At 46.4% G+C, this 27500-nt stretch overlaps 1 protein-coding gene across 10 annotated transcripts in view; it reads right to left on the bottom strand.

Moving 5' to 3' along the window:
• Positions 1 to 27500, bottom strand: part of EBF3 (EBF transcription factor 3) — a 154249-nt gene that overhangs the window by 12609 nt on the left and 114140 nt on the right. For 8 of the 10 annotated variants that reach the window (XM_069101700.1, XM_069101701.1, XM_069101707.1 and 5 more), the window contains exons 6-8: positions 24721 to 24854; positions 24113 to 24239; positions 1507 to 1595 (exon numbers count right to left, since the gene is read on the bottom strand). In XM_069101700.1, coding sequence (XP_068957801.1) covers positions 1507 to 1595; positions 24113 to 24239; positions 24721 to 24854 — 350 coding nt within the window. The remainder of the gene's footprint in view (positions 1 to 1506; positions 1596 to 24112; positions 24240 to 24720; positions 24855 to 27500) is intronic. The other 2 variants (XM_069101699.1, XM_069101703.1) reach the window with 1 other exon arrangement.

Genomic DNA, 27500 nt, shown 5'->3' with positions numbered 1-27500 from the left:
CAGCTCCAGGCCTTCATCTGGCCTCACAGCCCCTAGGGTCCCTTCTTACTCTGCATCTCTGGTTCTCACTGACTTCCCCTCTCTAGGCCTCTCTCTGCTCTTCTGTTATGAAGTGGAAGGCTTGAACTAGATGCTTCTACCAGCTCTAAACACAACTGGCCTCCACCATCTTGCTGGTATACAAGAACAGAAATCTGCTCTGACCAAGGGGCTCATTCTAGCAGGGCCTCAGGGCAACTGCCTTTTCCAGAGTCCCCTTCTCTCCCTGGCCTTTGCATGGCTCTTACATGAGGCACTGGGTGACTGCCCTCAAAGACTGGCCTGGCTCAGACACCTTCCACGACCACAGTGAGTCTCTAGGTGGGAGGCAGAGCTGGAAGCAAAAGTCTGCTGGGCATTGAGTAGAAAACTCTGGTTCTTCTCAGGGTGAGACCAATTCTCTTGGAACTTCACCCTCAGGACCCAAAACCCTGAAGTGAAATATGTCACAGCCAAAAAATCCTTCCAGGGCTCCCTAATTATCTTAACAGGGAATCTTTGCTATCAGTGGCTGGTGTGACCACAATTAAAAAGGATTCTAATGATGCTTCCTCTGTGCATGCTGGGCTTTAAAAAGGTAATGTTGGGAAGGTTTTATTGTGTTAATAAAACTCCAAGGTGGTCAAGATGTGGAGCACACAGGAAGGGAGGGGAACCATCAGTCACTCTGTTATGACTTCATTTTTCATTTGTGTTTTCAACTTTGCCTTGAAAACCAGAGATTGCAGGGGAGAAAGCCAGAGACAAAATTCTATCAAAGGAAAGGGGAAATTATAAGCTTGACTTATCTTTAATGTTACACATCAAAATGAAATTTCTGTGATACGTGGCATGTGCATAAACAACACAGGCCGCCTTTGTCTTTGTGGAATTTAAATGAAAAGTCCCTCTAGATATTAATGTGTGGACTTCATTTGTTAGCCTGCTAAGTCAGGGACTTATAACAAAAGCTTTGTAAACAAAAGATTAAACTGAATCGAGCTTTAGAAAATGAAAGGAAAACACGAGTCAAATAATCACAGATCAGAGGGGGGACTGCTTAGATGGAAATCAGTACAGGCTACTGGAGTGGAAAATGCTTAATTGAACTATTTCATTACGCAGGAAGTTTATGTCCCCCTTGCAGAATCCAAAATATTTGGATCAGAAAAAGCATTCTTCCCGGTTAGAAGATTTTCTCATAGAGATGAAATAATATGGAACATGGAACTGCCCATTGCCTCCTTCATGCCCAAGGCACCTGTAAGGAACACTTCTCTGGGACCAAGGGGGCTGGGCAGGGTGGCCCCGTACCTGCCATTGTCTAAAAAGTAAGAAGCTGATATTAGGTCATTATGAAGGGGCCTTGTTATTGAAATCCCCAAGTCCCTGACCCATGGGGCCCACAGTGAGACAAAAAACAAACAAGCAGACACTCCAAAAGAAGAGAAAGCCAGAAATGAGCCACTTTCATTCTATTGGACTAACCTTCGGTAACCTTTCAGGATCCCCTGGATGCCGAGGAATCACTTTCTGCAACCTCTGAAAGCCATAATCTATGGTTGGTTCATTAAGGGCTGGAACATAAAATAGAAACGGGGGTCAAGTTAATTATGCTTACATCATCTGTTACTTGTTATATCACAAACAGACCACATGCCCATCACTCCCTGGCTCTGTGTCAATCGAAAGCCCAGTCTGACTCTGTCTTAGGGATAGCTCTCTCTCTCTCTCTCTCTCTCTCTCTCTCTCTCTCTCTCTCTCTCTCTCTCTCTCTCTCTCTCTCTCTCTCTCTCTCTCTCTCTCTCTGTGTGTGTGTCTCTCTCTGTCTCTTCCTTACCCCCTCCCTCTTCCTTTTGCACACAAAATTAACAATTGCTTCTAATCCATAATTAGGCAGGAAGAAAGTCAAAGGGTCACCCCCTGGACTGTAAAAGTCGTGGTGCAGAGGCTGCCCCCTCCTAGGTCTGGAGGCCATAGAGAGTGATCACGAGAGTCGTGATGTGATGCCTGCATCACGGGCTGCATTCTATACTGGCCAGGGATTTATGGGAAACTGGCAATTATGACATATGTCCAGCTATTGCTAGCTTCAGATTTATCCCTGTGGTCCTTTCTTGTCTCCCATATTGCCTGCACACCAAGCAGGCAGGAAGAGTGCTTAATCTTCCAAAGCTTTAATAATCTGTGAATGGTTGACTACAAACTGATGTAGGGCGCTATCATTCCACAGCTGCAATCTACTAGCCTCATGAAATTGCAGGCCACAAATAGTAATTAATCTTTTTATCCCTCAAATTGTAATTTTGACTATGAACTGTGCCCGGTCATAAATCAGCGGCACACGGGGCTGTGTACAGTGCATGAATCATGGGACTGACTCAGTTAGCCTGCACACACTGTGTTTAACAAGCTTGATAAGGAGTCATAGGGCTTTATTATAGCTCTGCCCGACTGCAACAAAAACTGAGCCTCGAGGCCCAAGGACTCGAGTGAAGATGAAAATACTTATATTAGAGTATATTAGTTCTTGATGTAGATAGCGTTTTTCGAGGAGTAACTCCACGGTGCATGGCGCAACATAAATCAATGGGTTTTCGGAGCCTAATCAGAGTTGCTCACGTCTATTCATTACTCAGTCTGCAATTTAGGCCATCACTCATTAGTCAGCATGTAATCTGATGATTAACACTACACAACTCAGCAAGTTTGCAGAGTGAGGGGGTCCTATAGGCGGCCTCTGTCCCCCAGGTCCCCAGTGGCAGGCCGCCATCTTCTGGGAGGGTTCCACTCTTCTGTGTAAACAACCACCAAGCACCCCATGCGCGCACACACACACACATACATGTGCACACACACGCACCACTCAGAATCAGTGCACTGAATAACATGCTGCAAAGTTGAAGCCTCCAGTGCGATCTGACATTCCATCATGCATCTTGGAGACAAAGGTCCACACAGGAATGTGAAGTAAGACATTTTCTTGTTAATAAAGCATTGATCCGACGTATTGATTTTACATGACATGGCTTTTGCTGGGATTTGGCCCTCTCTCTTTTTTCTTTGCAAACAGTGGAGCTCTTCAGAATGCCTTGGCGTGTGTGACATGGCAAAATTCCTAACACTGTGTGATGTAAATTCTATATGTGTAAAACCACTTCATAATCAGACCATTAATCATGAGAAGCTGTCAGCATTGACTTGGGGGACAATTTGTCATGTCTTTGCCTGGGCCCATACAAGGGTGTCAAGCAAGAGCCTGGTGCGTTGGGGACAGACGAGCCTCTGCCAGTACCGCGCCAAGTGACTGACTTGGAAGGGATAAAATAAAGTATTACATTTCTTGATTAGGGAACAGAGAAGGTGGCGTACAGTGCATTTGTAACTTGTCAAGATTTCTCCTCTTTCCCAGCTAATCACCAGGACTGGTTGACTTAATGAATCTGGTCTGATGAAAGGTGATCAGAAAAGATAGATGGCCAACCACTATTGATTTCATGCAAATTCAGCTGACAGGTGATTGGAACCTGAATGCGAGCTTTCGGAGGCTTTATGACTTGTAATAACCATACACTCTCGTTCTAAGAAAGACATTTCCCAGGGTTTCAGTGGAATTGATGTTCTCCCTGCATTACCCCCAAATCTTTTAAAGCCATATAAATGGGAGTGTCCCTTTCACCTCAGCTCAGTACCCAGACAGTAATGAGATCTAGTCCATGGCACCAGGAATCAGACTCTGGGTGTTGTTGGGAGGCCTTTGCCAGCACTTCCTGCTGCCCCCAAAGGTGCTAGAGATGGAGGGTTAGCCACCAGCCTGGGCCTCAATCCACTAAGGCTCCCAACAACAGCAGCTCAGCTGCCAGATTTGCATGTAGGAATTAGGAAAAATGGCCTCTCCCTTTAAATTACAGGAGAAGTCACATATATCCCAAAGACTTGAAGGTTTGGGAAAATTGGGGGCTGGGTTATTCAATTTGCCTCTGTGCCTCAAAGAGCAGCTGGCAATATGCAGAACAGCTTGACTAATAACAGACTAAATCCACCTTGACTTGGGGCCCATGGCCTGGCCCGGCCTGCCTGCCTGACCATGGAGCACAGCCCCACAGAATCCACCAGCCCATGGCTCCACCAACTGAGGAGCAGGAGCGCTTCTCTGGCAGAGTCTGGGGCCGGACGAGAAAACACCAGACCCTGCCCTGCACACATGTAATAAATCCTCCGTGTGTCGACTTTACAAGCTGAGAGTCCAGCCGAGCCGGGGCGAGGTACGGGCACGTCCCAGGCACCGGGCGGCCAGCCCCGAGCCAGGCCAATCAATACCACTTTCCTGTTTTAGAACTGGGTAATTATGAGGTGGAGAGATTGCCTGACCTTTCACCTGCGCTGCATTACTTTGCTGATATTAAGATAAATTGCCTGATTTTGGGTAAACATATGCTGCAATTCAAACTGTCAGCCATGGTTTGCTCAAGGATAATTTGTATTGATCTCCCAGCTTCTTCCCAATTTTGCTTACTGACCTCGTGGATAATTAGAGAAGGAGCCTTGGGTAAGCGAGAGTCAGGGCTAGAAGAGAAATATGAAAAAGGAGATGAGGAAGAAGAAGGCAAAGGAGGAGAAGGAGGAGGAAGAGGAAGAAGAAGAGGAGGAAAGAGAGAGAAGGAAGAAAAAAGGAGTTTGAAGGAGAAAAAGGAAGAAGACAATGAAGATGAAGAAAGAATGCATGAATGAAAGAAAGAAAAAAGAAAGGAAGAGAGGAGAAGGGGAAAAATAGGAAGAAGTGAAAATGAAGAAGAAGGAGGAGGGAGAGAAGGAGAAGAAAAATCAAATTGGTTTTATCTTCATATTTGTGCCCCTCTTCCTTCAGGCATGTTTATCTGTCAGCATCCTAGGCACCAAAAATTAATGGGAGAACACCCGTCTACCATGTATTCCAAGGTGTTGTTTCATCTTAAAAGCATATGGCCTTGACTAAATTTAAACTGCTTTAAAAAAAATGACAGCAAGCACAAGATCCCCCTTTGGGGCCAAGGGAGGCCCTTTGTGCTTTCACCTTCCATCCCAAGCATCTCCCCTGCCTGTCAACAGGGAAAGTCTATGTTTCCTAATAAATCCCCTCAAAGTAATTAGTGCCACTCATTTGTCCTGAATTCAAATTGAGCTCCGATGAGGCTGCTGAGTGTAAAGGAGATGAATGTAGGGGCAAAATTATATCATTGCAGATATGTCAGATTACAGGGCTGTTGTATCAGAAGTCATAAAACAAGTCTCCCTTGTGAAATATCTCTTTATTAACCATGCCATAAGATATTAACATTCCTCATTTAGTGGAGGGCCTTTTATCTGTTTCAAATACATTATTCGTCCTTTTAGAGATAAACTGTATTAATATCCATTTGAGTAGGCGACCGCGGCCTAATGCATAGTAATTTTTGTTGGAGAGCCTTTATTTTAGAATAAGAAAATTACACAGCAATAAAACCTGAATGAATAAGAAGCTTGGTTAGCAGGGAATCGCATTCCATGCCAAATGAGCCAGGCAATCAGACAACCTCTGAAAGGACCAGATATCCGGTTATCATATGCAGGCCCATATCCAGAGTGGGTCCTACAAATAGGGTCTGACATGACCACATATCCTCAATGACTCTGCCATGCAGAAACCGCCTACAGCTCAAGGAAGATCCATATTTAAATATCTCAGAGTGCACTGGAGTTAATCTTGTTACTTTACAAGCATTAAAGCCATAACAGAAGAAACATTCTAAATATTTAAGTCATTCCAGTGTACTGGGGGATTAATCACACCACAATTGGTAAAATTTTAACAGTCTGTGATGTCAGTTCCAGTTGGGACGGCTAAAGCTAACATGGCAGCAGACAGTGGAGTTGGCCTCTCTGCTTGCAGCTGTGACCAGAGCGCCTTCCGCCTGCCTTCCGCCATTAGGGACGTACCAATGGGCAGAATTCGGCGGAATTTCCTTTCTTGTGACATACACAGTTTTGGTCTGCTTTCTGATGACCTAACCTTCTTTGTCAGCTAGGACTGCCTCAAGGTCTGTATTAATAACTAATAGCCAGAAAATATATGTGATTATTTTAGTAGACCCACATGCCAATGTCTCCAGATCAAAAACCTAATTAAATTAAGGAAAGGTAAAGGGTGGTACATTATATGGGGGAGACGGTGGGGGAGGCTGAAATCTGGAAACTGGATACGTGTCCATCTATTGGGTGGTTTTCCAGAGGGCAGAAAATTTCCCCCAGAGAAGGGATGGCACCCAACTTTGTTCCCACTAAATTGCTTTCCTGGGATGGAATGTAAGTTCCTTGAGGGCAGGGACCATTTCCTTTTTTTTTTTGTCTTTGTCTTTCCAGCATGCCTAGCACACAATAGGTGCTAAATAAATGCTTGCTGACTGATTTGTTCATAGGGGACACTGAGTGCATGAACTAGGGTCTGAGGCATCTTCTGCAGAGATGCTGCTGTCGAAAGGAGATGCAGAATTTGGGCTTGTCCTCATCGTGAAAGGACTAAGGGTCTTTTCCTGTTCTCTTCCTCCTCCTCCTCCTCCTCCTCCCTTCCTCCCTCCCCCTCCTTCTCCTCCTCCTCTGCTTTCTCCTCCTCCTTCCATCTCCCTGAGCTTGTGAGTCAGTGGCCCCAAACAGCTCATTTTTCAAACCAGAAGAAGGCTGGACTGCAAAGGGAGAAGAGAAGAGAGGCCAAGCTCCCCCCTCTGCCCCAGTTCAAGGGACTGAGGCTATTCCAGAGCCAAGCCATCTATTTCTCTGTAGGCCTCTGAGCTGCCTTTAAGCACTTATCTGGTCATTGTGCTTAAATGGACAGTCTTGTTGGGGAGAATCGTGTCATTAGCCATGGCCAGGGAAGGGCCTCCTGCCGGAAGCCGGCTTCTCAGAGGCCTGTCGGACAGTCGGCCTATTGTCGGAGCTGGTGGGCAGGAGGACAGGGCGCCCAGAGAGCCAGGGAGCCCAGGTTTGGCAGAAGCCTTCCTCCTGCCTCAAAAACCTGCCTGCAATAATACAACAGGAAGACATCCATTTGCTCCTTTCCAGCTGCTGGCTCTGGCTATTAAGTGAGTTCCCGTTTCATTTCAATAATGATCATCTTCCTGTGACTTCCTAGTTCTGCGTTTGGCATGAGGCAGTGAGGCTCCAGCTCCAACCAGACCTTCCTAATGAGGCCCTTTTTCACATTAGCTGCATAACGACATCATCACAACATCTGCAGGAGAGGCCTAGGGGGGGGGGAGGCTGGGCCAGCAGGACCCACCTCTTCCTTCCCTCCCTGGGTCCAGCCTGGGCAGCCCAGCTAGTGAGTCTTGCAGGGGCCTGAATGAACGAGCGCAGGTTGTAATGTGTAAAAATTAAATAAAGCATAATCTGATTGCTCAATACAGAGACATTCCTCTAGAGGGTGTTCCTGATTTCAGTGACAAACTGCTATTTGCTGACAAGTAGTTTACACATTAACCAGCTGAATCCAAGGGGGGAAAATGCCAATACCAATTAGATCACCTTGAGGTTATTAAATGTCCCACTGATAAGTAAGTAGGTGAACTTGACCAGGTGATAAAGACTGCTGTGAGCCAACGAGTGTGCACTGCAGACTGCCTCTCCTGCCCGCCCTCCGCCCTCCCTCCTTGGCTGCTGCTCCACAGGGCTTTGCTTTTCAAACTGACTGGCTGAAAAGTGGCATCAGACACGGGTAGCCACCGAAGGCCAGCTGGGCACTCCCCCCACCTGAGGGCCTGGCCACGTCACAGCACCCCGATGGCGCCATCTCCAAAGCACGAGACAAACCTGAAAAGGCCTGCCTCTCCTCCCTTTTTTAGGCTTTAAAACGAGGCTAAGTTCTCCACTTTATCATCAACTGTCTCTACCAAGTGCATTTCATCTATAAGAAATTCAGATGCTCGGGAAATTAAAATTTCAAAGATCTGCTGCAAAAAAAAAATCAATGGGGAGAGATCAATGCTCATAGAAATTTCATGAACTTTGAACTGATATGGGCATGATGCTGAGAAGTGGTTGGAATTTCAGGTAGCTGATTGTTCCTGGCCCAGATGAAAAGCAGCGGATGAGGAAGAGAGGAGGGATGGGTTTTCGATGGGTTTTCACTTTAATATTTTGTCAGACAAAAAATTAATTTTGAGTCCATTCCATAAGACACAAAAATAGAAGGGGAAAAAAGCCCGCCTTGCCGATAGGCCTTGTAACATGCTACTTCTTAAGACCACCTAATGGTTTGCACATTAACGCAGCAGTGAGATGAGACTGGTTCCCTTTGCAGCCGATTGCAGGTGCAAATTAATATTGTAAAATGAAGATCAATACATGGACAGGGCAAAATCAATAGTGGCTAAATTATTGCTGCATTTTCCTCCTCATTCAAGATGAGTTGTGTTTTCCTCTCCCAGTCAATACTTTGCAGCTTTTCTCATTAATTTCTCAATAAATTTGGCAATGAATTTCAATCACAGAACTCGGCAGGCTGAGCCAAGCATCGTGGAATGCCTAGGAAACACAAAGGCTGGGTTGCCTCATTCATCAGGAGGGGCTAAAGCTGGTGCAAGGGTGACCAGCCTGACCCAGGACAACCAGAAACACACACTCACATATACATACACTCACATACACACACTCACACATACATACACACATACACAACCACATACCCACACACATACACACCCACACACTCACACACATACACACTCACACGTGCACACACATTCACACACATACACACTCACACATACTCACACACATACACACTCACTCACACACATGCACACACACTCATACACACACATACACACACAGACTCACACATACACTCACATACACACTCTCACACACTCACACACATATACACACATACTCACACATATATACACTCACACACACATACACACTCACTCACACACACACACAAGACTTCTCATTTTCCCATTCTTCTACCAAGAGAGGACTTTCCCCCTTGGCAAATCAATTCTATCTTGGCCACCCTGGTTTCTCCAAACCACTGTGCACTTTCCTAAAGCTCCATTTTAGCTGTGGGTTCATATATAGGCCATTTAATAACCATGTCCAATCAGACCACAGCAAGTTCACGCAAGCAGGCCATTTAATGCTCCCATCCAATCAGATTCCAGTGGGTTCACATGTGGGCCATTAAAACCCTCATCCAACCAGATCATGGTGAGTAATTTCTCTTAAAGTCCTCCAACTGAGGATGGGAAAACATCCACTGTTGACTTATAATTGGAAATCAAGAAGCACCTCATTCATATCTGGGATATTGTTCCCAGACGTTCCTCCAGCCCGCCTAACTGGGCCTAGTGCATGGGAATTGTCTTCCCATTCAGGAGTGCCTGGCAGGAAATAATGGTATTGTGATGTGACACCAAGCACAGAAAAGGGGACAGCTCATCTTCCTTGTTACAAAAAGAATACCCTCACTGACAACGATTGGATGGCGTTCAAACAATTCTGTTTACATCCCTCAAAGAATACATTGGTTTCTGGCTTTTATGGGCTCATGGAGACACTAGCCCAGCCCTGCAGTGATGGAGAACTAGGAAAAATGGCGGACCAGATAGAGTCTCTCACTCTAGGGATGGGAAGCCTTTGGGCCTGGAGGATGTCCAAGAAGCCAGCACATCCTCTCATCCCTGTCACATGCTCTCAAGGTGAGTGACGTCATCCTTCTTCACCTCCTCTCCCACGGAAGAAGCAGCAGATGCTGGGACACGTCTTCTCACATACACTCTTTGTAAACAAGTTCACTCTTCTGCATGAGTTTAGATGAACTGGCTTTAAACAAAGTGGGAAGGAACCAATTTATCCTCACACACTCCCTTCAAACTCTCTCCATTGTTTGCCATTTTCCTTCTGCAGGGATAAAACCCAAAGTTCCTCTCCCAAGTCAATCTCCTTCTCGGTCTTCTGGGAGAAAGATGTTAAAATCAGCCAAGAAAGACAAGGTTTGATGGAGCGCAATCTTGGGAAATTGATTTGCACACATCATACAGAAAAAAAATGATTCTACACTGAAGAAAATTTAGGAACAAATGCTACAAAGTCCCAAGCAGCTGCCAAAGGGTCCCTTTTTCATTTGTTCTCCATGTGGCTGCAGAAGCAGAGGCCTGCAGGCAACAGCTCCCTCTTCCACTGATGACTTTGGGCAAAACAAAGCACCAGACCTCTCTGGGCCACAAAATGAGAAGTTAGATACTGTCATCTCTGATATGTTTGACTCTGTGATCCTATGACCTCTGGGTGGGCGCATCCCAATGAGAGATACCCCCAACTCCTGCACCAGACAGTCTTGGAGTCATTGAGAGAATAATGTGAATCAATGAATCATCAAGAAGGTATTAAGCCCCACTATATTCTCAGAGTCACATAGTAGGTATGGTTTCAAAGCATAACTTGAACCCAGTGTTTTCCTGACTCCAAACCACTGGGCCAGGCTTCAATTTTTTATGACATATTTTAAAACTTTCCAAAAGACAATAGAGCAGAAGCCAGGGAGACTGGGGATGTGGCAGTGCCCAAGTCTACAGAACATAGTGTTTTCCTTAGGGGATCATCCACCCTAACTTCTCTTTCAGGGCCCAAGTGGGTGGGTTTCTTCTCAGTTAAATTTCTCAGTTCAAAATGTCTCAATTAAATCTAAATATTGGTGCAAACATTCACACCAGGAGATGATGCTCTGTCCTTACTAGCCTTCTGGTATAATTTATTGGCAAAGATGATTCTAATAGTGATAAACAGTGAAGTGCTTTGGGATGCTGGGTCAAGTGTAGACAGAGCCCCAAAGGATGATCAATGAATGCCACTAAAAACTTTCCAGAGCCTTTAAGAGTGACATTCAAGTCCCTGTCCATGCTAGCGACCTGCCTTCTCTCCTTGGGGGGAAGGGTTTTTGTGTTTGTTTTCTCTTCTCCTTGTATCACAGGGCCAGACACACAGTAGGTGCCTAATAAATGTTTGTTGATTGACTGATTTCTCTCATTGGATTAGAGCAGGACTAGGAGAAATGGATGGAACTTGTGTAAGAGAGAGGGAAGAAGGTCAAAACTGAAGGGATAGCATCTTGACAACTTGGCATCATGGATAAAGCACTGGGTTGGAAATCAGTAAGACCTGGGTTTGAATCCTGCCTCATGCTCTCATTAGGGAAGGAGACAATAAGTCTTTAGAGAGTAGCTACTGTGTGCCAAGCACTTTATGAGTATTATCTCATTTAATTCTCACAACACCCTTGTGATGTAGGTGCTCTTATCATCCCCTTACAGTTGAGGAAACCGAGGCAAACAGCCAATAGGTCACTTGCCCAGGGTCACTCAACTAGTAAGTGTCTAAGAACTCAGGTCTTCCTGACTCCAGGCCCAGAGCTCTATTTGGCTGTAACACCCAGGTGCCTCTGTGACTCTCACCCATTCACTCAACTTGTCCTAGCCTCTGTTTTCTCATCTATAAAGTGGGGATAATAAGAACTCCATGAAGGTGTTGGAAGAAGAATAAAGCTCTCTGTAAATGTTGACCATTATTATTGTCTTTACATTTTACCACAACAAAGGTAAGTAGTGTTATCATTTAATTTTTCAGGTTGGAAAAGGAAAGATAAAAAAGACTGTGAGAAGGCCTTGGGCCCAGCCTTCCCTGGATGCCTGAAAAAACTGATGCCTCTGCATGATTCTTGAGATTTATGCCCCCAATGGAAGTTGTGCTGCCTGACCTGTTCTGCTGTATTCCTGGGGCTGTCTGCACCCAGGAGCAAACATCAGTAAAGCACATTTGGTAAGGGCACACAATTGTGAGGATAACCCCCACTTTAGAAATAAGGCCAAGAGTATAGCCCTTGAAAATGGCCCACCAGGGTTAATTATTCCTAACTCAAAATTAAAAATGGTTCCTTGGTTCAATGGCTCTTGGGATTCAGAGCTGAAAGAGCCCTTATGAGAATGGCCAGTTCATTTTTATAGATGAAGAGATTGTCCCCTTTTCTGTGCTTGGTGTCACATCACAATACCATTATTTCCTTCCAGGCACTCCTGAATGGGAAGATAATCCCCACAGATGAAGAGGACTGAAACACAGGAGAATGCCATGGATTGGCTGACCTGATCTGGAATTCACAGGTGTGCCTCCTCCCAGAATCCCTGAGTCACAAGGGAGCTCCAAAGACTACAGCACAAGAACCCCCATTGCAACACACCCAACAAGTGCTGATGTAGGCTCAAACCCTCCGCCATAGGATTCCTCTCACAAAAATGAAATAAGGGACAAGACTGAGAATGAGCTGGGAATCTGTGGCAGTGGGACCACAAATCCATCCACCTCACATGTAGGGATCCTAGGTTTGGGTGAAGGGCAGAAGAAGTGGCTGGGAAGAGCTGGTATGGGTCTCATTTTGAAAAGGAAGAGCTTTTAAATGTAAGGTAGATTTGAAGGAGGACATCAATGGAATAACTGAGATAATGAAGACTGAGAAGGAGAGGCAAATGTCCATTTTAGCATAATTCCTTAAGAAATTGCCAGTGAAAGATTATTTCCCAACCCCCCCCCCAAGATTCTTCAGGCTTGCAGTAGGAGTTTCTGCATTTAAATTTTACCTCATGCTGTAATGAGTGCTCTTCTGAACAATGAATGTACACTATCTCCACATACGGAAGCCCCTGGTGAAATGAAGTTATTCCATGTGCTCATTAACAGCATTTTGAAACCTTTATATTTAAATGTAGAAAACAGCCCACATCACAACCTAACAGCTTTTAGGTTTTTTAAAGATATTTCAGAAAAGAAAAAAAAACATTTCACAGAAACCAAATCCTTAGGTCTCACTTTTCTGCATTCTCCATGACTTAACCCAACTGATTGTGTTTGGGCTTTAAAAAAAAAAAAAGTTTGGTTTTTTCCCCTTGGACTATAATTTTTAGGTACCAAGCTGAAGACTGTAGCAACTTTCTATAGACAAGTCTAAACATCTTCCCCACCCCCCCACCCCTCTCCAATAATGTCTTAAAATGAAAATACAAAGCTACCTCAACCTAGACCACTGTCATCACACCAACCAAGGTCAGCACCACTGAGTAGGGGCCAGCTCCCAATGCCTCTCTACCTGAGGCTGCTCATGTTTTCCTACCAATCCAGAGAGGATAGATTGGCTAGGATATTGCCTGTAATTATCCCTATCAGTGACTGTTTCAATGACGCTATGAAAGACTATCAATCTGAGTCAAAAACAAAGAAAAAATCGCCCTACTTTGAGCTTGGGAGTTGCTAGTTGCCCATGACTATGGGTCTGGCTCCTTGGCTGCTTCTGAAGGAGAAATGGGCAACCCCACGCTTCAGCTGAAGCCTCCTCATTGATGGCTGCACCTCTGCCTCTATTTTGACTTTGACTGTTGGACCCTTGCCCTAACCGGGAAAACTCTGGAGTTCCTTTGAGAACCTTCATGGGATCTTAAGATCAGAGATTTAGGACTAGAAGAGACCACACAAACCATTTGATCCAATCCCCTGATTCTTTTTTTTTTTTAATAAGCAATCAGGGTTAAGTAACTTGCTCAAGGTTACACGGCCAGTTATTTCTGGGTGTGGTGCTGAGTATCTGAGCCCGGATTTGATCCAGGTCATCCCGACACTGGAGCCAGTGCTCTTACTCAATGTGCTACCTGGGCGCCCCTAATCCCCTGATTCTTAAGATGAGGAGACTGAGGCTCATGGAAGTTAGCTGACTTGCCCAAGATCACCAGGTAGGAAAAGAGGGAGCTAAAATTTGAACCTAGGTTCTCTAACTCTAATCCAGCCCCTCTCCCCCTTTTGTTTCATTCTTCATTCTTAAGAGTCCTGCAAGTATCTTCCATATCATAGAGGCATGGATTTAGAGACTGAAGGCATTTTAGAGTTTAACTAGTCCAGGGGTTGAGGTCCATCAACCCAGATGGAAGAAAAGTGATATCTCTATTTCAATAACATTGGTTTCCTTCATAATCATATTGCACTCCTATGTACCCTATTTTTGGCATTTAAAACCCTTTTCTGATCAGGCCTCCATAGGTTTCAGCAGAATGCCAAGGATTCCAGGACACACAAGAAAGGTGAAGAGCTCCTGATTCTGGTCTAGTCCTTTCATTTTACAGAAGAGGAAACCCAAAGCCAGAAACTTTAAGTGAAGCCCAAGTTCACAAGGATAGTTCAAAGGTAGAGGCAGGTTTTGAAGTCAGTCTCTCATTCCAAACCCAGTAGAAAGAGCACGTGAGGAAGGCATGGTGTGAAGTCAGGTAGAACTTGAAACAATCAGAAATTGAGCATAAAAGCCTTTTCTTTCAGACTCCTAAATAGTACAAGTTTATGATCTTCCTTTCGTTGCCCAGCTTTGGCAATAAAAATGTGGGGGGAAGATACAAATCATTCTCCATCTTTCTCCCCTTCCCTCCTCTCCCCTCTTCTCTCTTCCTCTTCCCTTTCTCCCCCTCTTGTGTCTTTCTCTCTGTCTCTGCCTTTGTCAAGGGTCTCTGTCTTTCTCTGTCTCTCTTCCTTCCACCACCCCCCACCCATTTAATAGAAAGAAACCTAGGCCTGTTTCCAACTTTAAAAATTTCAGCAATTATTAAGTGGAGTCCAGATGACCCCTTTGTCCTTTTGGAAAGACAAATGGCTGCCTCGTCGCTGCTCCATTTTGTCAGGTTAGGTGCGGCCCAGTCGATAGCTTCACCTTGACATGAAAACTTTGTGATTTATCAGGCTGGCCACACTGCTGGTGTCACCAGAGCCAGCAGCAGGGTGGCCAATCAGGATGCAGGGAGCAGACTTTGGTCCCAGCCACTAGGAAAAAAAATCAAGCCCACTGTGATGATAGACAAATGTGTCTTGTTAGCAACAGCCAAAAAGCGCTTGACTTGTACTAATAACAAAAAGGCCGTGCTGGTCACCATGGGTCTAAAGACGAAGCACCCTGTCACCAGGCTGGTTGGGAAATTAGCAAATAATGTCCCTTTTCCTTGATAAATGGGTGACAGTTCTCGCTCACCAATCATTTTTTAACATTTTGATGCATGTCTATGATCCCGCCGGAGGAACAGAAAAGTTTACTGGCCCTCAATTTTCAGATGATATATGGCGCACTCTAAATGTGCGATTTCGGTATGAGGTATAGTTCATTTTAAGCAATTCTAGTAAATGGGTGTCACTGATTAGGACAAATCGTCTACTTGGGCAACAGCACAAATGGTATGTCTCATTCCGAGGGCCTCCTCTGAGACAGGAAAGAAAGGGGACGACAAGGACCCACCCCCAGGTTAGACCTGAAGAGGCCACCCTTTGGAAAAGAGACTGCCTGGAATCTGCCCTGCCCCAAACCTAATAAAGCCAATAAAGAAGATTAATTAATTGGGCTTTTTCATGTTTGGTGCTGCCTTGTAATCAGGGTGAATATGGAAAGACAGGCAGCAACTGGGACCTTCGAGACTCCAGAGATGCTCAAGATCACGGCTATGGCAATGAGCGGGGGGTTGGGTGGGGAGATAAGAAAATGTGTCTGGGTTATCCAAGCCAGGTACATGAGGAAGGCAACATCCCAATGATCCCAGTAGAAATCATGGGGCCAGGAGGAGTGTTATCATCATAATCATCGCATCATGGAGGATTTGCAGACCTAGAAAAGGTGTCAAAGGTCATATAGTCCAATGCCCTTATTTTACAGATGAGGAAACCAAGGCCCAGGAAAACAAAGCTACTTTAACCAAGGTCACAGAGGTCATGAGTAGCCAAGCTAGGATAATTATCTCAAGTCTCTGTTTTTATTTTGACCAAATGGATAGTCTAACTTTAAGACTTTAAGATGTGGGTCATGCAAAAAGACACCTACTGTGTGCTAAATGACTCTAAAGAATTTAGAGAAAGGCCAGTGGATCTAACTTCCAACGCATCCTCCCCAGCACTGGGGGAAGAGGAGCAGAGTCACATGACTGCAGGATGGCGGCAGTGGGCAGTCTGACCAATGACAGCGTGGCTTCATAGCTAATGGTGGAGGTTCAGCCCCAAAGCAGACTTCACTATCCAAGGCCAAGCATTCACTTTGTACATTGTCCCCATGAGACAGTGAGAAGGGATAACTGAAATAATCAGAGGGTCTCCACCGAAGGAAGGCTGAACGATCCCTGTGTTTAGCATAGTAAAAATAGTATGATTTGTGGTAGGCAATTAAGAATCATTTGCTCTGTGGATACAAGTCATTTGTTTAAAGAGCGCTGACCTATGAGACAGCTAGCTTGTGTTGGCTGTGATGGAGAGGAGCTATTGACTGTAAGCAGGGTCCCAGCCCCAGTGATGGCAGCTCCTTTGATGGCACTCAAAAAGGCTTTCAGACGCTCCATGAACATGAGGCCGTTAAGCAGAGTGGTGTGAAGTGGGGGTTAAATGGTGAAAACTTGCTCCCATCAGTGATCAGATACAAGAGAGAAAACAGCTTAACTGTTGGGGATGGTGTGGGGAATGGTGAAGGTGCTCTCCCTTCCCCCAGAGGTCCTGCCAGGGTCGTTAAAATGCATTCCAACTACTCCCCCACAACATAAACGCAGAAAGAACACAAGCTGGATGATGACTGGTGGGGTAAGGATTTCAAGAGCCTGCAGTTGAATGCAAGTCTTTGTGCAGAAGTTATCATTTTTTGTGCCCACATCCAGAAAGGGCAGGCCAGGGCGACTCTCTGCCTTCAGCTTTCACACTTTCCATTGTCCTCTCTGGACATGTTTGCTATGGACTGCCAATATCTTTCTTAGTAACTGAGTTCAGACTGTGGCAAATGACATGTTGACTCCAAGTAATTTGTGATAATTTCTTTAATTGAGCAAAAAAAAAATCACGAAAATGAGGGTGGGTCAACCAAACATTGAGGTGAAAGAGGTCAACCTTAAAAATTCTGAATGAGTGAGCTTCAGGACAGGCTGGAGAGCTGGCCTCCAGGCAAGCCACCTTCACTCCCACACTGGACTTTCAGTTCCTAGGAAGGGTTTAGGCACAATGGCCATTCCAAAGCCCAGTAGTTAGTGCCAAGGCCTGTGGCACACTGGAAAACAGGTCTCCAGAAGCAGCTTGAGCCCTAACGTGATTCCAGTTAGAAGCATCCAAACTCTGATTTGTCTGAAATTACTCTATACTGCTTATATATTCTAATTACAAATAATCTCTTGCATCATATTCACCAACTTGGGGTATTTACACTAGTGCACTGTTGGGTCCAGAGAGGTTCCAATGACCATGCTTGTATTTCCCAGGTAGGATGCCCAGGGAGGGTTTTAATTTTTCTTAAGCAAGCAGAAGACTCCACGCTGAAGCCAACACTGAAGTCATTTACTAACTGCACTCTATTCACTTCTCAATGCAGCCAAAGTGACATTAATTTAATTTTAGGAGCCCACCCGTTTATTTCACATTTTACCATTGAGAAGGTGACTTATTATTAACTGGCGATTCCATACAGCATGATTGTTAATTCTGTTCCTAAGTACGAGCTGCTTGAGAACGTTCTCTCTCTCTAATTTCTGACCTTCTTACAACAGGGGTGAGGTACACTGGGAATACCAAGGGCTGGTGAGGAAGAGCTGGACATGGCGTTTGTGACTCGTTCCTTTAATTCACCACACTAATCAACTCAACTGCCACTGCCTCCCGAGGTAATTGCAGCTTGTGAATGGTTTGAAGGCAATGGGCAAAGAGGCATGGACGGAGGGATGGGAGAGTCCTGCCCCTAGTGCAGAAGGCAGTGCCCAGGCCCAGGACTTCTGCTCTAGTTTGACTAAGAGGGTCTGTTTCATGGGGAAATCTGGAACTTGTCATGCCCCTGTAAACAGACCGTTTATGGCCCACGTTCTCAACTCTACGTGGACTGGAGACACCGAGCGCCAGTTGGTTTCATTACCTACCCTTCAGCTCTGTGGCCTCCGGTCCACCCCACGCTGAGTAGGTTAAATGTGCAAGGTCCGAGCCAGACTCCAAGCATGGTGGGGTGCTGATGGGAACCAGATGCCCTGGGGATTCCACCCCTCCCCATGGGGGACCACATCATTTCCATATTGTGAAATACAGTGACACAGGGCTCAGTTTTCAGTGGCGAGTGCAATTTCCAATGATTATCTCATTGTCCCCATCAATTTTGGAGCAATGCAAATCAGACAGAAGTTTCCAGGTCAGACAGGTTATGACCCTCCCTTTCCTCTCCTCTCTTCTTGTGCACAGTCTCCCAGAGGATCCCTTACACACTGTGTTTGAAATGTATATTCCCCTTCCACTCCTTGGCTTGGGGAGGGGGAGGGGAACGCAGTAAATTAGCCTCTCACTGCATCACTACTGAGCTGGAGAGAGCTCTCCCAGATTGCTGCATTCTTCAGTGCCTGAGAATTCTTAGGAGAGAGGATTGAGGTTTGGAGAAAGAGTGACCCCCATACCCACAGCACCTTTTCCTTGAGTACAATACTACTAATTCAGGTCTTTATTGTAACTTTGGCTGGACAGATAAAAGATGGATATTACCCAGGATTAAGAATTACACTGGCTTGGGAGCCAGGGGACCTGAGTTCCAATCCTGCTTCTGACACAAATGACCTATGTGATCTTGGACAATCCACTTAGGTCAAGTGGAGGGATTTCTGTACAGAAACATCGACATTGGCTAGACAGTCTCTCAGATCTCCTGAGTTTGGAACCTATATGTCTATGAGCACAAAGGGATATTGAAAGAGGTCTGTGCTAAAACATCTACAGCTAAGAAAAATATCCTGATAGAAATCCATCAAAAGAAGAGATTTGGGTAGAAAAGTGAGTATGCCATGGGATATCATACCATCAAACAGTCAGTCAACAAGCACTGATGAAGGCTTAGATTATAGAAGACTCTGTCCTGACAGAAAGCTGGAGTGAGAGATGAGGTGGGGGTGGGGGTGGGGGTGCAGTGAAGAAGTTGGTCAGACTCTGTGACTCTACAAAGTCCTCTCCCCTCTGGGGGCCTCAGTTTCCCCATCTATAAAGTGAGAAGGTTGGCTATTGCCTCAGACATCCCTTGCAGAGTTCTCATCCTATGATCCTATAAGACCTGGGAGCTGGTCTGCTGCCTGGAGACCACCAGCCTACATCAGGCATGCCAGGAGACACACAGAGACCATCGAACTGGATTTTTCCCTTTTCAGCCTTCTTGGAAAGAAGACTTGTGCTTATTGGCTAGCCTTTCCTTGTGGTTGACTTTGTTTTGGTTTTTGGCCTGGGGTGAATTTATTTTTATTATTCTTCATTACTATTTGGCAGTCTTCTGGAATAGTGCGCGCACACACACATACACACACACACACACACAACACAAAAGCAAAACCACCACCACCAACAAACTATTGAATTTCTGAGCCATTGGGAGGCACTAACAAAGCAGAGTGAGACCTGGGAAAGCCAAGAGAAGGCAGGCCCAAGGGGCGTGCCAAGAACGTCTGACATTGGAGTGGCGGTGCTGCCTGTCACTTGTGTGGAGTTAGCCAGCGCCAGAGCCACAGACACACGCATGCTCCAGCAGGACGTGGGCCTGGGTCTGCACTCACTCACAGAGCTTTGTGGGTTTGGAGCCGGGTTTTGGATTTCGTGTGTTTGTTTTTCCTACCAACAAGATTCAAGTCACATTTTAGGTATGTGATTGATAGCATTTTCCCTCTCAAACCTTCACTTCTAGTTAAGATGTACCTGTTTGGACCTGGCATTGAAGGAGCCAGCTGGAACTGGGTCAAAAAGCCCAGTGACTGACTTTTTGTCCCTCCCCTCTGGCCCCCCAGAAAAAGGCATGGTCCACAATAACTGAAACATAACCACCAAAGTTCATTTTCCTTTTCTGAAATCTCGATATGGCCAAAGATCCCGAGAAGTTATGATTTAAATCATGAGTTCCCATTTCATTGAAAAATCATTTTGATATAAAAGAATTGTATTCACATGCTACATCTAAGGAAACATTACTGGGCAAAGTGAGGAGCCTCCCTGTGTCTCTCTATCTGTTTTTACAGTTGTTGAGTTGTTTTAGTCGTGCCTGATTCTTCATGATCCCATTTGGGATTGTCTTGGCAAAGATGTTAGAATGGTTGGCAGTTTCCTTCTGCAGCTCATTTTACAGATGAGGAAACTGAGGCAAACAGGGCTAAGTGACTTGCCCAGGATCACCCATCTAGGAAGTGTCTGAGGCTAGATTTGAACCCAGGAAGATGAGTGTCCCTGACTCCAGGCCCAGTGTTCCATCTACTGCAACAGCCAGCTGCCCTATACACTATAGTACCGTAGAATTTCTATGGAACCTTCCTTGAATGAGGCCCTATGTCACTGGAATGCCTTGCCTCAAGATGGGCTGGGCTTTCCTCATCTCTGGAGGCCTCGAAGCGGAGGGTGTTTGCCCCCTTTTCAGGACCGTGTCATCACAGCGGGTCCTTATGCATAGGGTCTGAGCCAGCAGGGTTAGGGCCCTCCCAGCTTTCAGGTCCCAATTCTTTGCCTCAGTCAGACCCTTTCTCCCCCCAAATGAGGGCAGTTGTAGACAGGTCACTCACACACCAATGAACAGGGAGCTAACACACTGAAATGAATAGGGAGCTAACACTGAAAAGGGGGTTCTTCTCCTTGTTACTTCAGAGGCATCATAGAATCTCACAAGTTTAAAAATAAAAGCATGAGAAAGCAGTTTCTCAGAGCCAAGTTTAAATTCATAGATTCCATACTAACTACTTGTCTGTGGCAACTTGGGCAGGCCATTGGATTCACTGAGCCTCTTTCTCTATCTCTACAGGAAGAGACGTTCTCCAAGCCACTCTCAGATTCCATGATGCTCACAGCTCCATAAAGCAGCTTGGAGAAGAAAAGAGATGAATTTAAAATGAGATCGAAGACTGAACTTTGACCAAATCTCGGTCGTAGACTGGGAGCTGGGCTCAGCTCTGGGCTCTCCTAGTCACTACCTGTGGGAGAGACATTGGGGGAGCCAAACACCTTCGCTGGGGCTCAGTTTCCTCATCTGCAAAATGACAGGGTCAGACTAAAGAATATCTTAGAATCCTGGACCTCACACACACAAAATAAAATTTTAGTGAATCAAATCAAATCCTACGAACTTATATTTTTAAAAAAAATTATCCTCCTTATCATTTGTAAAACTGTTTAATATTTCAAAAATCCACTGAACAAAACTTGTTTCAGCAGCAGCTTTAATCTTGACCTTTTTAACCAAACCCCAGAAAGAAAGAAAAAAGCAAGTCTCTGCTATTGGCCCAAGGAGGGGAGCTTAGTCAGGGGGATCAGGGGGCTTCTGTGTCCCCATCACCTACCCTCAGCCAAGCTGGGGCACACAGAGTGCTCTGGAAGGAGGCTGTGTTCAAATGCTGACTCGGCCACATCCTGACACAAGGACTTGTCTTCAGAGCCCTGCTCCCAGCCTCAGCCACCTCCTGGCCTTATAATGAGTGTGCTGGCCTGGAGGACTCCCTCCTAAGGTCCCTTCTGGCCTTAAAGCCCCCAGTCCCTTTAACCTGATGAAGGCCATAAAAGGAGGCCACTCAGGGCAGAAGAGAGGCCCCAAACTCTACTCCTGCCATCTGGCTGTGGACCTGCTCATTCAGGGCCTACCTGCAGGTTGCATACACTGAGCTCATCTCTCTCTGTATTCTAATCAAGCCATCCCTGTGCGGAACCAAAGTCTGTGGGCATAGTTCTCTCAATGGGGGGTTGGGATATAACTCAGAAAAGAACAGTTAAAGTCCACGAGCCTTCAACCTATTGTAAATCCAGAAGCCCAGTCCAGAATTAGGCTTTTCATAATGCCCAAGACAGTAACAGCTAAATGGGCCCCCAACCCCTTCATTCTGAGACCATGCAAGGGCAAGGGGCCTACTCAAAGACAGTCAATGAGTGGACCCCCCGACAGAGATGAGCCCAGAACCCGGGTTCCCTGGCTCCTGATCTAGGCCCGGTTTTCTACGTCCTTCCTCCATTTGGCAAGAAGGGCTTAGCAGCAACTGGATGTGACCAAGACAATGTGGACTGCTGCTTGGGGACAGCAATGCCAAGTGGCTGCTAATGGGAAGCCAGCCTGGGCTGAGGTTGTAAGTTAGGGGCGGGGCGGGGAGGCGCTAAGCAAGAAAATTCCTTTCTTGGGTATGATTTGACTTCTGGATGTGGTTAAGAACAGAACCAGACATGCGAGAAAAATCAAGAGGTTTCCTTCCTCTGACACCTCTATATCCCCTTCACCATTCAACACTGAGGACCCAGAAACACCAAGCATCTCAAACAAACACTTCTGAAAGCTGAAGTTCAAAGCTGCCAGTGTCAAACAAGTCAGGGAATCTCAGAAAGTCAGAGCCGAAAAAGATCTCAGACAGGTTCTGGACCCCTGAGGGTCCGTGGAAAGATTTTAGGAGGTCCATGAGCAGTAACCCAAATTTTATCTTATTTTATTTTATTTTTAGTATCTTGATAACTGTATTTCAGTAGAATTGGTTTCTGTCATAACCTTAAGTATTTTATTTTTATGCATTTCAAACATGATTCTGAGAAGGGTCCACAGACTTCATTAAGCTGCCAACAGGGGCCAGGACTCTCACAAAAACAGGTGAGGAACCTTTAGCTTATACCACAGAATGTCAGAGCTGAGAGGGCCCTCAGAGCAGTGTCAAAACATAAAATGTCAGAGATGCAAGGGGCTTTAGAGTAAGAAAGGCAGAATGTCAGAACAGACGGACCCCTTAGACTAGAGACTGAGAAAGGCCTTGGAACACAGAACCTTAGAACAGAAAGTGTCAGATTTGGGAAAGAGACCTTTCTAACACATTTACTGTTAGAGGTGAAAAGACCAAAGAACGCAGAATGTCAAAGTTAGCCTCATCCTTAGGCCAGGTTTTGTATTATGTCAGAACCAGAGGCATCTAAGAAAACACATTGTTGAAACTGGAAGGGCTATTAAGACTGTAGAACAGAGAATGTCAGGGCTGAGAAGGGCCTTTGAACATGGAGCATAGAATGTCAGAGAGGAGGGACCATGGAACAGCTGGATGTCACTACTGGAAGATTTATTCAAACACAGAAGGCAGGGCATTAGATATAGGACACCTTAGAACATAGACCACAGAATGCCAGAATGCAGAGGTACCTGGGAAAGAATGTCAGGTCTAGAAGGAGCCTTAGTCTATAGAACATTGATGGTTAGGACTGGGAAGGATCTTCAGACAAACTCATCTTAGAGACCCCAAAACATATCATGTAAAGTCAGGGAAGGAAAGGACTTCAGCCTTTGAATTAGTATTTGATAGCTGGGTTGATCTTGGAACACACATCCTAGAAAGGTAGGTGTTAGAAAAAAGAATGTCAGAGCACGAGAAGATCTGGGGACCTAAAAGGTCAGTGCCCAAAGGGAGAGGCCAGAAAGGCCCAGTGAGAAAGTACACAGCTGAGAAAGAGCTTGGAATGAAATGCAGGAGTGAAGATGGACCTCAGAGGCCATTCTAACGGAGAGCATGTGGACCCCTAAAGACCCTGAGGATGGACTGGGGGGTTCATGAACTTAGGGAAAAAAGATATCGTTATTTATTTTCACTAACCTTCAGCCGAAATGTATCATTTCCTTCAATTATTTAAAAAACATTCTGAAAAGGAGGCCATGGGCTTGGCAAAGGGGTCCGTGAGGACAGGAAAGGTAAGAAGGCCTGACCCAATCCAGTCTCCTCATTTTATAGATAAGGAGAGGGAAACTCAAGAAAACAACTAGCCCAAGGTCATGCAGGCAGTGTCCCTTCCCCGGACAACGGTGCTGCCCCTCCAACTGGAAACCCAGCCTCTGGATCCTCCTATGAATGAATTCAGGCCGATTTCAAAACTCTTTTTTTTCTTATTTCGCCACAGACAAACAATATATGCTACCAGCTCACCTTTATGAAAATAACCCAAACTCCGAAGTTATTGACAACATCCTTTAAAGATCTCATGAGCAAGGACAGACATTATTTGATCACCAGAGAAGAAGAAGCTGCTGCCACAGCAGCCCACTCACCAGTGTAGACGAAGCGGCCGGGAGCACCTTTACAGAATTGTTTGGATTTGTAGGACAGGGTGACCTCCACCACTCCTGGAATGTGCCGAGGAGGGGTCTGCACTCGGATGGCGTGGGGTGTTATCAGCTATGAAAATCACACAGGAAACAGACTCTCAATCCCGATGATAATGAGGGGTCTGACACTTCCCCGTTGGATACAATTACCCAAATGACCCCAAATTGGACCATCATTTTCTAATACTCCCTCCTTGCTGTCACAGAGCAGCTCCGGGCTCAGCCGTGTTTTTTAAGAAAAATATCTGCAAATGATCCTGGGTTTTAGTTTACAGGAAAGGCCACAGGGCATCATCTATAGGAAAATTGCCTCCATATGTCAGGGTGAGGCTGCTCCTGGTAATTCCCACACTAATTGTTCAATTGTCTGAGGGTCCTCCCCTCTCAGCAGGCCTTCCACCAGAGGGCCCCACTGGGCCTTCAGGGCCTTTCCCGGGGCCCAGCTCTGACCAGCCACATGGGAATTCTTAGATCAAAAGCTGGTTTGCCAGAAAGCCCCAGGATGCCTCATGTCAACAGACTCTGACCAGCCCCGGGTTCGGGTGACTCACCTCACTCCACACCAACATGGTTCCGAAGACAACCTGAAGGCCATCAAAGAAGTTGTCCCCGATGATGATGACGGTGGCCCCACCAGTGGTCCAGCCTTCGCTAGGACTGATGGCCTTTATGCACGGAGTAGCTGCTTGTACAAGACAGAAAACCAAGATCTTAGTCCCCCTTCCGCCACCAACATCACTCTCTCTACCAATGACAAGTCATGCAAAGCACAGTAGGAAAAAAAAGTGCGTGGCTTCTCTAAGAGGCAGACAAAGGCAATCATATATCAGCACAGGGATGTATTTAAAGCAAACTATGAAATGTTTTCTAAAGCAAAGGCCAAGCTCCAGAATATGAGTGAGCACCGAGCGGAGGGCGGGGAATGGCTTGAGAGAGCAGATTCTATGTCAGGGTAAATATGACTATTACAAATGATTAAGCACGGGGCGTGCATGTGGCCTGTCGATTTATCTGCGCTGCTGTACGGATCTAAGCAGAGTCAATCAGAAGGTTGTTGAGGGAGACGGAGGAGCAAATGCTCAGAATTTCGATTCCTCATAAGCAGCTAATTGGGTTGGGTTTTTTCATCCGCGAACTTTGCCTTTCGGTTCAAAACTTCATTTTCCTCTGTCAGTCCATAATTACTACTTTTCACTTTTCATCAGGAAAAAATCAAAAGCACTATATTAGTACTTTTGTCAAAGGTACACATTTTAACATCTAATATTGTTTGTCGACATGAATCCCTGAGCCCATCGCCTTGACCTGCCTTTGTCTCTAGGGTCTTCACATTTGCATGAGTTATTACAATGGGGCTGCTGGGAAGGGAGGGAGGCAGCCAGGGCAGTCTGAGCCTCCTCGGAAGCGGCAGGGGCGGCAGCACCGGCACCAGGACCAGGCGTTGGGGACTCCCAGCACCCTGGTAGGAAACTGCGGCGAGGCTGGTCCTTCTGCGAGAGGGGCAGCCTTATTCTCGGCTTTGATCAGCCCTTCTTTTACATGGTGTTGACAGACCTTTTTTTTTTTTTTTTTACCAGCTTTGATGGTCTTTTGGATGCAGGAGCAGATCCTAAGATAGACACTTTCCCTATTACAAGGAAATTCTACTGCTCTAATTCTCACCTGCAGGGGTTGGCTCGATGGGGCTGGGTTATTGATTGTCTTCGAGACTATCTAAATGCTGCTCAACCTTGGTGTTGAAATAGTACCTTTAATATCACAAGGAGGATCGGGCTAAGGGCACTGAGGTAATAGGTGCCTCTGGGCGTGTCTCTGAAAGCGGAAGCACATGAGCCAGGCTGTGGATGGGTCATGATTCCATCCCAGAATTCCAAGGTCTAAAGGATGTCCAATCAGACAAGTCAGAGCGAACTTGGGTGACGTCACAATAAATGGATGATGTCACAGAGTGCATTCCATTGTGTCAGGAGGCCCTAGGTCTGGGCCAGCTCACTCACTGGAGAGCAGCGGGACAAGGGGACAGATGAGGGAGGGGAGTGAGGAAGCCTGCTTAGCCTAGGCTTGGGTAGGGCAGCATCACCCCTTCGGGCTGCCCCATCTCTCCTAACAACCTTCTTCCCTAGTGAATGCTTGTCCACAAGAAGTCACAAAGCTTGGGGAAGGAAAGGTGCCTTTGGAGACCATGCTGGCACCCTGCCCCCAGACCCTCGTCCGCAGGCGCCATGACAGTGGATGAGATGCTAGGTGCGGAGGGAGACAACATCCCCTTCTGCAGCCCCAGCGGAGTCGGGGCCAGCGTGGCTTGGGCTCCAGGGCGGCTCTGAGGCAGGAGTCGGCCTGTGGGCAGGCCCAGCCTTCCCAGGCCCATCTCCTAGAAGACCAAGCCTGGCTAATCACCATCAGCTCTTGTTTGGAGCACTTCACACACGCCACCTCCCTTTGTTTGCACTAATGTTGGACCAGCCGAGGTTATATTTGCTCATTCCCGGCGCATCTCCCTCCGCACCAGAGGCCCAGAGCACACACTGGGAACCTGCCCTTAACTAGCGCTGTTGACTTCATGCTAATAAGTTCATACAAATTTTCATTTCTGAGGCTTCCGAGTGACATTTGCTTTTCTTAATTGCATGGAGAGCATTTGAAAAGGATCAGCTCTCTAAAGGCTGACAAGACTCCTCCAAGGGAGTGACCTTCATCAGCACAGCCAATTATGGCAAATAATTCACCAAAAAATTACAGTAAACAAATGTACTTTGGAGGTGAGAAAAGGGAAAAAGCGAGGCCTTAGAACGTGCAGGAGAGGCTGCTCTTTGGCAGCTGCGGCCCAGAGAATATACATGGCGGCTGGGAAGGTGTGGGAGGATGGCCGGCAGCTCCAGAGCAAACATGGGCAGGGATGCGGCCCGGGCAGGGATGCGGCCCAGGCCGGGGCCCAGGCCAAGGCTGAGCTGGGCTGGGGCAGGGGCTGCTGGGGCAGGGGCCTCAGCTGGGCTGGGGCAGGGGTTGAGCTGGGCTGGGGCTGGGGCCGGGCTAAGCTGAGATGGGCTGGGGCCTGGGCTGGGCTGGGGCTGTCTCTGCCTTGCTGCAGTGATAGCCATCTTCCTTCTGCCTGTATTTGCATACATTTCAATGCACATATCGAGGGGGAACATGTGTTCAATGGGAACCATGGCGAAATGAATTACACAGCCAGCGTTAGGGATCTAATGACATACGTGCCCGCCACGCTCAAGCAGATGAGAGAAACTGGGCACAGTGAAGAGGAAGATGGCAGTGGGCAAGGAGTGTGCCCTGGGAAGGGGGGAGGCAGGCCTGGTAGGTGCACACACAT

The sequence above is a fragment of the Petaurus breviceps genome, unplaced genomic scaffold (assembly GCF_028583685.1).
Source record: "Petaurus breviceps papuanus isolate PSGF00001 unplaced genomic scaffold, PetGlider_PUasm1.0 490, whole genome shotgun sequence".
Taxonomy (NCBI): Eukaryota; Metazoa; Chordata; class Mammalia; order Diprotodontia; family Petauridae; genus Petaurus; species Petaurus breviceps.
The sequence above is the reverse complement of the archived record's forward strand: the minus strand, read 5'-3'. Positions and strand labels throughout refer to the sequence as shown.